Genomic DNA, 13376 nt, shown 5'->3' on the forward strand with positions numbered 1-13376 from the left:
CAGCGTTCTCTTCTCCGACACCGCTGTCAGAGAGCCCAGCTCCAGCCCCACAATGTCCCTGGCCTTACGGATCAGTTTGTTGAGTCTGTTGGCGTCCGCTGCCTTCAGCCTGCTGCCCCAGCACACAATAGCATACAGGAAGGCACTAGCCACCACCGACTCATAGAACATCCTCAGCATGGTCCGGCAGACGTTGAAGGACCTCAGCCGTCTCAGGAAGTAGAGACGGCTTTGCCCCTTCTTGTAGAGTGCATCAGAGTTCTTAGCCCAGTCCAGTTTATTGTCGATGTACACTCCAAGGTACTTGTAATCCTCCACTATATCAACACTGACCCCGTGGATTGAAACAGGGGTCATCTCAGTGGAGGCCCTATTATAGTTATCAAACAAGTGTACTAGTCTAGTGATAAGGTGCCTGGAGTGGGGGGTCAGAGTAATCTCTGATTTGTAGATATCTAAACCAATGCGTGTTGGGCAACTCAAATTTCCTCCTCAGAAGGTCGAAAGAGGCGAAATGGCCATCTATGTATAGGTCTCTGATTAAACACAGCCCTTTCTCACTCCAGGCATGATAGGTTCTATCTGATCGTGCAGGCAAAAAACTGTGATTAAAACAAATTGGTATATAAGCGGAGATATCTGATATACTCAGAACTCTTCTGATCTGGTTAAGGATTTTGACTGAGTTTTTTACCACAAAGGTTAAATTCTTAAGAGCCCCTGGCGTTTCTAACTTAGAAAATAACATTGCTGACAGGGAGGAGTGTGTAATAGAGCTGGCTTCCATTTTTAGCCAGAGGGGGGTCCCAGAAATCAAGTTGTCAGGTGTCCCCTGCAGTGTTGGGAGTAACTAGTTACTAAGTAACTAGTTACTCTAACTTAACTACTTTTTGCAGTAACTAGTAATCTAACTAATTACTTTTCAAATTTGGTAACTCAGTTACAGTTACTAAAATAGTAACTGGGCTTGTTACTAGTTACTTTATAGGACATGAAAATAACGGACTACTTCAGAGGATAATCCGGTTTCTGATCCTCAGACCTCGTTCGGGGAGAGAGCTGCAGCTGCAGCCAGAGCCCCAGAGGCTAATGACCTTGGGTAGGCTATAAACCTCCCCAATAAGCAAATTAATGTTCAATGCCACACTGTAAGACAATCGAAGTGGACTTTTAAAAGTAATGCAAAAGTTACCTTCCCTAGTAACGAATTACTTTGGAGTAACTAGTAACTTTAAAGTAATTAAATTACTTTTTGAGAGCAGTAACTAGTAACTGTAACTAATTACCAATTTTCAGTAACTTGCCCAACACTGGTCCCCTGTCACCAAAACATTAAGGCTCTAACATTGGCAGCCCAGTAGTAGTGCCTGAACACTGGTAAGGCCAGTCCGCCTTCAAGCCTGGGTTTTTGCAAATGGGTTTTCGAGATTCTATGATTCTTATCATTCCATATTATGTAAGATAGAAGTATAGAGTCCAGCTCTTTGAAGTTAGAGAAATGGGAAGATTTTGACACAAATAAAGGAACCTGGGAAGTGAAACCATCTTAACCGAATTTATGCGGCCAATCATAGACAAAGGGAGAATTTTCCAGTTTTCTATACATTGTTTAAGTCTTGAAACGAAGTCTCCAAAGTTCAGCTTGAATATTAGTTTAGGATCTCTGGGTATGGTGAGGCCAAGATAGGTGAGGCGGTCCTTTGCCAATTTGAATGGGAGATTTTCCAAGAAACCAGGAGTGAAAACATCGGAGAGAGGCATAAAGTCACTCTTTCAAAGCCTATATTTCTAACGTTAAATCTATGATCTAAATAGGCCTACGGATTTTGGAAATTTAGACTGAGTTTACACTCGCAAAAAACAGCAGCAGAAATCAAATGACTGATGTGAATAAAAGCGGTAACTTTAGACAGTCCTTCAGTAACAGACTCGTATCCAACGCAGACTTTGACTGTGACATGCAGTAAAGCTCCGTTAATTTGCCACTTTAATGTGGGTTTCAATGAATGAGGAAATAGGCGTATCTGACGCTGTAAAATCGGAGCTGTCCATATTGCATTGTGATTGGCTAGTTGTTACAAACCACGCCTCTTTCGTGTGGACGAGCTTCTGTTCATGAGAATTTTCAGGTGCATGCGCTCTCAACTTGATTAGAAAAACCTGGATCCACTTAACGAGTTGAGAACTACATTCGTGGTATGATTTAGCTAGATGGCAATGATCTGGTTAAGCCAAACCAGATCAAAGGACAGATCCTGGATCTGCTTATCCTACATTTGTGGTATGGGCCTCTGGTGTTTTTCATCAGGAGAACAGTTGCTTCTCTTCTGATCCTAATCTGCACTTTAACAATCAAGTCAATTTATTACATTACTAGATTATAAGGCCAGTTTGCTGGGACTCCGGCCTGGTGTTGTGTTGTGTGTGTAAGCCCTGTGTGTGTTGTGGGCAGTTCCCAGAAGCACACTCCTCAAGTTTGAAGTTGATCAGATGAATGGTCCATGAGGTAAACCACTTTTTGTGGCAGTAGGTGGCACTATGTTGAATTGCACAAAATCCAGCACTGACCTCCATCAGGTCCCCCTAAGCGCACTCCCCAATATTGAAGTCGATCGGACAACCGGTTCTCGAGATAAACCACTTTTTGTGTTTGCCAGTAGGTGGCGCTATGCTGAGTTTGTGTGGCGGGTGGGGGGGTGTCTGTGTCTGTGTGTGTGGGGGGGTGGCATGGTATCGGTCTGCCGATTTGTTACTTTCGTGACAAAACGTGATGCAAATGGTGACTGACAGACACCGCCACCCGCACGTCCACCGAGGCAATTCATAGGATGTTGAAAGGTATGACATTATCAGTAAAATATTATTACTGATATTATTATTATCAGCCAGGAGATTTTATTACATTATTGTTGAAGTTATTACATTATTAGGTTTATTACATTTTTCATCAAGTTAAGTGCATATTTTACTACATTTTCAAGATATTATTATGTTATTGAGTGCTGCTACAGTCCTCTTACTTTGTGTCTGGGGGTCCAGGTTCATTACTGAACTGTGGAGGTCTGCCTTTAGAGTGGTCACTCTTACAGCTGGGTGCTGGAGACTCTGCTCTCTGCCTGTGGTACTGACTGCTGCAAACACAAATGGTTGATACATTATCATCATTAGTTCTAGTAAAGACAGAAAACAATGGATGTGATGTTGCACACTGTCACTGTTTCTGCCTATCTGGAGTTTTAGGGTTTATTACATTTTTGATCAAGTTAAGTGCAGATTTTACTACATCTTCCAGATATTATTATGTTATTGAGTGCTACAGTCCTCTTACTTTGTGTCTGGGGGTCCAGGTTCATTACTGAACTCTGGAGGTTTGCCTTTAGATTGATCACTCTTACAGCTGGGTGCTGGAGACTCTGCTCTGCCCTGCCCTGCCTCCATCTTCTGGACTCGAGTCAGTCTGAAAAACACACACACACACACACACACACACACACACACACACACACACACACACACACACACACACACACACACACACACACACACACACACACACACCTGTTAATCACCTTATTTATTTTAAAATATTATATTTATTTATTTATAAGTCACTGTCGGTTGGTGTGTCAACAAAAAGTTCACCACCCTTTAGCGGCCACATTTTTCACCCTTGGAGGCCAATATTTTGCATGGATGGAGGTCAAGTATGTGTGAAGGTGTGTGTTTGTGTTTATGCCAATTTGATAAAAGGGGGGGGGGGGGGGGTTGAAATGCAGTGTGGCAGAGGATGGGCTGCCCTTACCATCCTGCATTTGACATATGTGGTCACAGCTATTGTGAATTCATGCTTGTTGTTAAACATGTCAAATTTACCTGCTGGTCCAGAAAATGTTGAACCGTTCTTCATAAAGTTAGCTGCAGATTTTATTGCACCATCCCTTACCTATCTTTTTAACCTCACCTCGTCCACTAAGGTAAGTCCCAAAATATGGAAGTCAGCCATGTTCTACGTTTGTTAAGGTTAAAAAAAACTTTAAATAACTTAAATTTCTATTCTTGCAGAAGATATTAATTCAAGCACTTTCAATGACCCATGTCTATTTATGTCTATTTAAAAAAACTTTCAAGGCCTAAATTCCCACCAACTCCAGTGAGAAGCCACTCTCGCCTATCCACCTTCTATCTATTTACAGATAAATATGGAACATTTCCTAAACAAAGATAACACATTTAAAGACACTAAGGGCCCTATCGTTGTACGGCGCTATCGTTTGCTCTGCATTTGCGCGCCTCTTATTGCTATTTATTACATGTTTGATCAAGTTAAGTGCATATTGTACTACATTTTCAAGATATTATTATGTTATTGAGTGCTGCTACAGTCCTCTTACTTTGTGTCTGGGGGTCCAGGTTCATTACTGAACTGTGGAGGTATGCCTTTAGAGTGGTCACTCTTACAGCTGGGTGCTGGAGACTCTGCTCTCTGCCTGTGGTACTGACTGCTGCAAACACAAATGGTTGATACATTATCATCATTAGTTCTAGTAAAGACAGAAAACAATGGATGTGACGTTCAGACGCGCGGGAAGCTATCTCCCACGAGGGGGGCTGAAGCATATAGTCGGACTTGCTCCGCGCCGCGCCGCGCCGAGCACTTTGCGCGTGCACGTGTGAGGTGCGTGCGTGTGCACGTGCGAGGTGCGAGCACACGCAAAGTGCGCTGCGCGGCGCGTCCTTGTGCGAGCATGCTGCGTGAAGTTGGCACTTGTATTGCACATTGTCTTAAAACTTGAATGGAATCAGGGGCGCCGATTTATGTCTGTGCCAGTGTGTGCCCATGCTTGCGCATGCCCGTCGCCCAACCCATCCCCCGATAAAGCGATAAAGCTGTAGTGACGCAAACGCACCATAGGAGATTTAACAGCGACCTACACACACACACACACACACACACACACACTTCACACACCACTTCAGTTCGACAGAATAGGAACAAGCGACCGAAGCATGCTGTAAACCACACTCATCTCAGCAACATAGAACATGAACAGCGTCAGCATCAGCGACCGACCCACACAGACACATTGATTGAGAGATCAAAAGTTTTAACCAACATTAAATACACTACTACACCTCACCTGGAACTGGAAGTCGTAGGCTACTCGTCACGGTTGCACTGGTGGTGGTGGAAAACGCACTAGGTTTTGTGATAAAAAATCTCCTCATTTTGTTTTGGCTACTTGTGTTGTCAGATGTGTCAGTCTGTCACTCTCTCTCTGATACCGCTCAATGCACAAGTGTGTTTACTCACTAGTCAGCAGGGTCACATAGAGTGCACTGACTCATGCAGCCAATCAGATTGGGCTATGTTTTGATCAACTCGTTTTGTAACCCGGGGCCGCCAGCGGGCCTCGGGTGGGTGGAGTTTGCTATCAAATCAATGTAAAGTGACTCGACCCCGCCCAGCCACAGCCTAGAGCCCAGACCAGAGCACCCACGGGGAAATGAGGGGAGTGAGAGAGAGAGAGAGATGCCTGTGACACAGTCACTGAAGTTTCGCCAAATGAGGGTGGGGCTGCTGGGGGGGGCTGGGGGGGGCTGCGTCAGGAAGGTGCAGGGGCTGAGGCCGCCACCAGAGGGGGCTGCAGCCCCGGCAGCTCCCCACTTCCAGCGCGGTTGGTGACGTTGCACCAACCGTGCATATTTTACTACATTTTCAAGATATTATTATGTTATTGAGTGCTGCTACAGTCCTCTTACTTTGTGTCTGGGGGTCCAGGTTCATTACTGAACTGTGGAGGTCTGCCTTTAGAGTGGTCACTCTTACAGCTGGGTGCTGGAGACTCTGCTCTCTGCCTGTGGTACTGACTGCTGCAAACACAAATGGTTGATACATTATCATCATTAGTTCTAGTAAAGACAGAAAACAATGGATGTGATGTTGCACACTGTCACTGTTTCTGCCTATCTGGAGTTTTAGGGTTTATTACATTTTTGATCAAGTTAAGTGCAGATTTTACTACATCTTCCAGATATTATTATGTTATTGAGTGCTACAGTCCTCTTACTTTGTGTCTGGGGGTCCAGGTTCATTACTGAACTCTGGAGGTTTGCCTTTAGATTGATCACTCTTACAGCTGGGTGCTGGAGACTCTGCTCTGCCCTGCCCTGCCTCCATCTTCTGGACTCGAGTCAGTCTGAAAAACACACACACACACACACACACACACACACACACACACACACACACACACACACACACACACACACACACACACACACACACACACACACACCTGTTAATCACCTTATTTATTTTAAAATATTATATTTATTTATTTATAAGTCACTGTCGGTTGGTGTGTCAATAAAAAGTTCACCACCCTTTAGCGGCCACATTTTTCACCCTTGGAGGCCAATATTTTGCATGGATGGAGGTCAAGTATGTGTGAAGGTGTGTGTTTGTGTTTATGCCAATTTGATAAAAGGGGGGGGGGGGGGGGGGGTTGAAATGCAGTGTGGCAGAGGATGGGCTGCCCTTACCATCCTGCATTTGACATATGTGGTCACAGCTATTGTGAATTCATGCTTGTTGTTAAACATGTCAAATTTACCTGCTGGTCCAGAAAATGTTGAACCGTTCTTCATAAAGTTAGCTGCAGATTTTATTGCACCATCCCTTACCTATCTTTTTAACCTCACCTCGTCCACTAAGGTAAGTCCCAAAATATGGAAGTCAGCCATGTTCTACGTTTGTTAAGGTTAAAAAAAACTTTAAATAACTTAAATTTCTATTCTTGCAGAAGATATTAATTCAAGCACTTTCAATGACCCATGTCTATTTATGTCTATTTAAAAAAAACTTTCAAGGCCTAAATTCCCACCAACTCCAGTGAGAAGCCACTCTCGCCTATCCACCTTCTATCTATTTACAGATAAATATGGAACATTTCCTAAACAAAGATAACACATTTAAAGACACTAAGGGCCCTATCGTTGTACGGCGCTATCGTTTGCTCTGCATTTGCGCGCCTCTTATTGCTATTTATTACATGTTTGATCAAGTTAAGTGCATATTGTACTACATTTTCAAGATATTATTATGTTATTGAGTGCTGCTACAGTCCTCTTACTTTGTGTCTGGGGGTCCAGGTTCATTACTGAACTGTGGAGGTATGCCTTTAGAGTGGTCACTCTTACAGCTGGGTGCTGGAGACTCTGCTCTCTGCCTGTGGTACTGACTGCTGCAAACACAAATGGTTGATACATTATCATCATTAGTTCTAGTAAAGACAGAAAACAATGGATGTGACGTTCAGACGCGCGGGAAGCTATCTCCCACGAGGGGGGCTGAAGCATATAGTCGGACTTGCTCCGCGCCGCGCCGCGCCGAGCACTTTGCGCGTGCACGTGTGAGGTGCGTGCGCGTGCACGTGCGAGGTGCGAGCACACGCAAAGTGCGCTGCGCGGCGCGTCCTTGTGCGAGCATGCTGCGTGAAGTTGGCACTTGTATTGCACATTGTCTTAAAACTTGAATGGAATCAGGGGCGCCGATTTATGTCTGTGCCAGTGTGTGCCCATGCTTGCGCATGCCCGTCGCCCAACCCATCCCCCGATAAAGCGATAAAGCTGTAGTGACGCAAACGCACCATAGGAGATTTAACAGCGACCTACACACACACACACACACACACACACACACACACACTTCACACACCACTTCAGTTCGACAGAATAGGAACAAGCGACCGAAGCATGCTGTAAACCACACTCATCTCAGCAACATAGAACATGAACAGCGTCAGCATCAGCGACCGACCCACACAGACACATTGATTGAGAGATCAAAAGTTTTAACCAACATTAAATACACTACTACACCTCACCTGGAACTGGAAGTCGTAGGCTACTCGTCACGGTTGCACTGGTGGTGGTGGAAAACGCACTAGGTTTTGTGATAAAAAATCTCCTCATTTTGTTTTGGCTACTTGTGTTGTCAGATGTGTCAGTCTGTCACTCTCTCTCTGATACCGCTCAATGCACAAGTGTGTTTACTCACTACGTCAGCAGGGTCACATAGAGTGCACTGACTCATGCAGCCAATCAGATTGGGCTATGTTTTGATCAACTCGTTTTGTAACCCGGGGCCGCCAGCGGGCCTCGGGTGGGTGGAGTTTGCTATCAAATCAATGTAAAGTGACTCGACCCCGCCCAGCCACAGCCTAGAGCCCAGACCAGAGCACCCACGGGGAAATGAGGGGAGTGAGAGAGAGAGAGAGATGCCTGTGACACAGTCACTGAAGTTTCGCCAAATGAGGGTGGGGCTGCTGGGGGGGGCTGCGTCAGGAAGGTGCAGGGGCTGAGGCCGCCACCAGAGGGGGCTGCAGCCCCGGCAGCTCCCCACTTCCAGCGCGGTTGGTGACGTTGCACACTGTCACTGTTTCTGCCTATCTGGAGTTTTAGGGTTTATTACATGTTTGATCAAGTTAAGTGCATATTTTACTACATTTTCAAGATATTATTATGTTATTGAGTGCTGCTACAGTCCTCTTACTTTGTGTCTGGGGGTCCAGGTTCATTACTGAACTGTGGAGGTCTGCCTTTAGAGTGGTCACTCTTACAGCTGGGTGCTGGAGACTCTGCTCTCTGCCTGTGGTACTGACTGCTGCAAACACAAATGGTTGATACATTATCATCATTAGTTCTAGTAAAGACAGAAAACAATGGATGTGATGTTGCACACTGTCACTGTTTCTGCCTATCTGGAGTTTTAGGGTTTATTACATTTTTGATCAAGTTAAGTGCAGATTTTACTACATCTTCCAGATATTATTATGTTATTGAGTGCTACAGTCCTCTTACTTTGTGTCTGGGGGTCCAGGTTCATTACTGAACTCTGGAGGTTTGCCTTTAGATTGATCACTCTTACAGCTGGGTGCTGGAGACTCTGCTCTGCCCTGCCCTGCCTCCATCTTCTGGACTCGAGTCAGTCTGAAAAACACACACACACACACACACACACACACACACACACACACACACACACACACACACCTGTTAATCACCTTATTTATTTTAAAATATTATATTTATTTATTTATAAGTCACTGTCGGTTGGTGTGTCAACAAAAAGTTCACCACCCTTTAGCGGCCACATTTTTCACCCTTGGAGGCCAATATTTTGCATGGATGGAGGTCAAGTATGTGTGAAGGTGTGTGTTTGTGTTTATGCCAATTTGATAAAAGGGGGGGGGGGGGGGGGGGGGTTGAAATGCAGTGTGGCAGAGGATGGGCTGCCCTTACCATCCTGCATTTGACATATGTGGTCACAGCTATTGTGAATTCATGCTTGTTGTTAAACATGTCAAATTTACCTGCTGGTCCAGAAAATGTTGAACCGTTCTTCATAAAGTTAGCTGCAGATTTTATTGCACCATCCCTTACCTATCTTTTTAACCTCACCTCGTCCACTAAGGTAAGTCCCAAAATATGGAAGTCAGCCATGTTCTACGTTTGTTAAGGTTAAAAAAAACTTTAAATAACTTAAATTTCTATTCTTGCAGAAGATATTAATTCAAGCACTTTCAATGACCCATGTCTATTTATGTCTATTTAAAAAAACTTTCAAGGCCTAAATTCCCACCAACTCCAGTGAGAAGCCACTCTCGCCTATCCACCTTCTATCTATTTACAGATAAATATGGAACATTTCCTAAACAAAGATAACACATTTAAAGACACTAAGGGCCCTATCGTTGTACGGCGCTATCGTTTGCTCTGCATTTGCGCGCCTCTTATTGCTATCTTCCCAGCGTTTTAAACTATCGTCTGCCTCCACCGTCCAGTTTTGCGCTGGGATGACACAGTTGTAGGCGTGGCCCAGGCGTGTCCATGGGCCTCTAGCCTATCATGTGTCTCGCGCAAGTGTCATTTAGCGCTGTGGGGAAGATACCGTCGGTATGTGCCGAGCGCAAAGAGAAGTTTGGGCGTTGGCCGTTACAAAATAGGTGTTCCAGCGCAATGTGTTAGAAAAATGGGCCTTGGGTGCTCTCAATTTTAATGCCAGCAAATAGGTGGTCTTAGCACAAACAACCCCACTACGCCAGGCGTATGCCTGAGCGCAGACAGTATTCTCCGGCGCAGTGCAGGAAATCCTCGCTTGGATAGGCCCATTACGCATGGCTCGCGCCCGGACACACAATTCCCTCCTCAGAATGCCACGTTGATTTTCAACTTAACCTACACTGCAGAAAAAAAACTCACCTTGAGAATTCATTTGTCACGGTTTTGTGCGAAAAAGTGATAGTGCGTTTTGAATTGGATTACCAGGGGAACGAGGGTCTGGCGGGGCGGGAGTCTGTGTGTAGCGCGGGGAGGGGTGCTTTGTGGTTTTCCCGGATAAGGTTGAGCTGGGCCAGGTAGGCAGGGCGGGGGGGGTCGGTGCACATAGAGGCACTACCGAGGCAGCACTGCGTGGTCCCGCGGATCAAAATCAGTTTCTGACACAACACCGGTCAGTAGGCTATAAGTAACCATTGATAGTATACAGTAACCTCCACTGGCGTAAGGATCGCCGGTGCAAGCGGTGCAGTGCACCGGGGCCCAGAGCTGTCAAGGGCCCATGAAGAGGGAGTCTCGCTTTGGGGAGACATAAAGTACTTACGGTTTCGGCTGCAGTCCGACTCCAAATAAACTTTCATGCTGTATTATGCAGTCAGCACTTGCCCTCACGTAGCTTACTAGGCTAACGGATGCTATAGCTTTAAGTTTAGTTTACTGGATTCAGTGGTTTGGCGTCATCGTATGGGAAAATACGAACGCGTCCTCTTTCCAACGTGTCTTCAGCGGAGTCTCCTGTGAGGTTCTGGTGACATCATTGACTCTATATGGAGCTGGAGCAAGAGAGGAGGAATATCCCTTCGCATGGCTCTTGTTTACGACTGTCTTGGGTCCTTCAGGGGTCCTGCTAATGCACAATAGATGGCTAACAATCTACCTGACGAAAAAATAATGAGTGAGTCCATATTTTCTATAACAATATAATTGTTACTGTAGGTAGGGCCCAGAGCAAATATTTGCACCGGGGCCCATGTAGAGATGCAGCGGTATGAGTTTTTGACGGTTTGATAACCTTGGACAAAAATACCACGGTTTCACGGTATCACGGTATCGCGGACCTTTATGTGTTATTGTGAAATCTGGCAACAAAAAAATAGCCTACATTTTTTTGTTTGTTATTGAACTATTTATTTCATCTAATTAACGTATGTAAAACTAAAACACACATGCTTATCTTTTGTCAAATCGGATTGGACACTGGACATAAATGTTTCAATGTTAATGTGCACACACACACACACACACACACACACACACACACACACACACACACACACACACACACACACACACACACACACACACACACACACACACACACACACACACACACACTTTTATTTGTATCCAAAAGTACTGTAGGGCAAATATTAGAGATCCAGATATTTTGGAAGAAAGTAGCAGTGCAGACACTGGATGCATGTGCTGTAAGCACAGGAGAAATAGTGTAGCGCATTGCTAGCTTATAATGGATCCAAGCAGACATAATGTAAACACACACACACTTCTGCCTCTCTGTGCGTCACACACACACACACACACACACACACACACACACACCTCTGCCTCTTATTTAATGACTGTTGTTACTTCTCTTCAGTGCAATACGCCGGCATAAGACGTTCGCTCAGTCAAGTAATGTTATCGTTAGTTAGAGCAAAGACAGCTGAGTGCTAATTAGCCATGTTATGTTATCGATAACGTTAGCCTATGACAGTGTTTATTTTACGTTCATCCTCCTGCCGGTGGAAATGGTTTATGTCCGACACGATGTATGATGACGCAAGACGTTTAACGTACCTTGAATTTGGCAAATAAGGAAGGACGGGTGTTGTTCCTGCAGATGTGCTGATTCATGAGCCCTTTTCCCACATGCGTACCGGAAAATTACCTGTAAGTCAATATCGGACATTTCCCTTCACACTTCGGCTCGCGCATGTGGGAATCTATCAGCGAAATTGCCTGTATGTGGGGGGGGGGCAGAGCGAGTGGGGGAGTGACGTGTCGGCAAAACTCTGAATGGTGAAATAAGTTTGCTTGTTTATCCGTTCACCTGCATCGCGTTGAAGCACTTTTTACAGACTGGCTTCATTTGATGTGTCCGGGCTTGCCTTCGCTGTCGGCAACGTAAGCAAAATACTTCCACTTTCGCTTCATGCATTTGCCCTGTCGGGCTGTGACTGAAGGAGGAGGACGGACTGTGGCCAGAGAGCGAGCAGAGAGGAGAGGGGAAAATCAGCACAGCACACCCACACATGAAGCTGACATAGGCTACTGCTCTTATTATCACAAGATCATTTCGCCAGTTTGCTTTAATGTGCGCGAATGATTAGATTATGCCCGCTGGAACATTAAGCAACGTGTGTACACCTCGCCCATGAGAGTGTCGCGGAAAATGACTGCACCCGTTTCTCACTAGTATCCGCTAAAGCGCATACCGCTCTTCTGACAGGCTGGAAAGTGGTGAAATCTCCGCGACGACGGGGTCGCGCTTATACCGGCACGGCGCCTTTCTCACATGCAGGCATTAGACCACGTACCAGTCATTTTGCGGTACAAAGCGCATGTGGGAAAAGGGCTATGTTTGAGGTATTTCCCCCTCTAATCCTCCCTGGCCGTCCCTGCTTTTACCGAAATATTCCCACACACCGCGGAGTTTGTCTTTTTCGACGGGGCCGCGGCCCACCGCCCGGGGGAACGTTCTGGGGATTCTCCTTCAGCAGCCATTATCACGTTGAATTACAATAGGCTACGCACGGGAGTAAACGATTGACTTGATGACTTCTTGACGATCACAGCTACACTGATTGCTGAGACTGGGCAGCTGGGGGGAGGGGCCGCGTAACTGCACTCTGTCTGGGCACTTTCTCTCTCAGGGGGAAACAGCTGATACCGTGGGGAAGGTATGACGGCAAAACTTAGTGGTTTTGATACCGTGACTTTTTGAAACCGAGGTATACCTTCAAACCGGAAACCGCTGCATCCCTAGGCCCATGGCAATGACGTTACGCCACTGGTAACCTCTCTCCCTGCACCATGCAACAATAGCTTAACCCGAGCGGACAATTCTGGTATAGGCTAGTGAAATACAATCTCACACATCCCTACCCTATTAAAGAAACTAATATTTTTAAATGTGGATGTTATAGCATATGAGCGAAACGACTAATTAAAAGGCTACTAATTACAAAAGCATCAATTTTCGTTACGAATCCTAACTGGTTCATCCTCCAATTCTCTCTTCCCTCTCTCATTCT

The 13376-nt window shown here is 45.5% G+C and overlaps 1 protein-coding gene across 3 annotated transcripts in view; it reads right to left on the minus strand.

Moving 5' to 3' along the window:
* The window catches only part of LOC310777046 (NLR family CARD domain-containing protein 3-like), a 126683-nt gene that overhangs the window by 81848 nt on the left and 31459 nt on the right, over positions 1-13376 (minus strand). For 2 of the 3 annotated variants that reach the window (XM_083637294.1, XM_083637295.1), the window contains exons 2-9: positions 8863-8991; positions 8555-8665; positions 7134-7244; positions 6069-6197; positions 5761-5871; positions 4392-4502; positions 3329-3457; positions 3021-3131 (exon numbers count right to left, since the gene is read on the minus strand). In XM_083637294.1, coding sequence (XP_083493420.1) covers positions 3021-3131; positions 3329-3457; positions 4392-4502; positions 5761-5871; positions 6069-6197; positions 7134-7244; positions 8555-8665; positions 8863-8972 — 923 coding nt within the window. In that variant the 5' untranslated portion in view covers positions 8973-8991. Of the gene's footprint in view, positions 1-3020; positions 3132-3328; positions 3458-4391; positions 4503-5760; positions 5872-6068; positions 6198-7133; positions 7245-7886; positions 8013-8554; positions 8666-8862; positions 8992-13376 lie in introns of those variants that run through there. The other variant, XM_083637296.1, reaches the window with a different exon arrangement.

This window comes from Poromitra crassiceps (assembly GCF_964638095.1).
Source record: "Poromitra crassiceps genome assembly, chromosome: 5".
In the NCBI taxonomy this organism is placed as follows: domain Eukaryota; kingdom Metazoa; phylum Chordata; class Actinopteri; order Beryciformes; family Melamphaidae; genus Poromitra; species Poromitra crassiceps.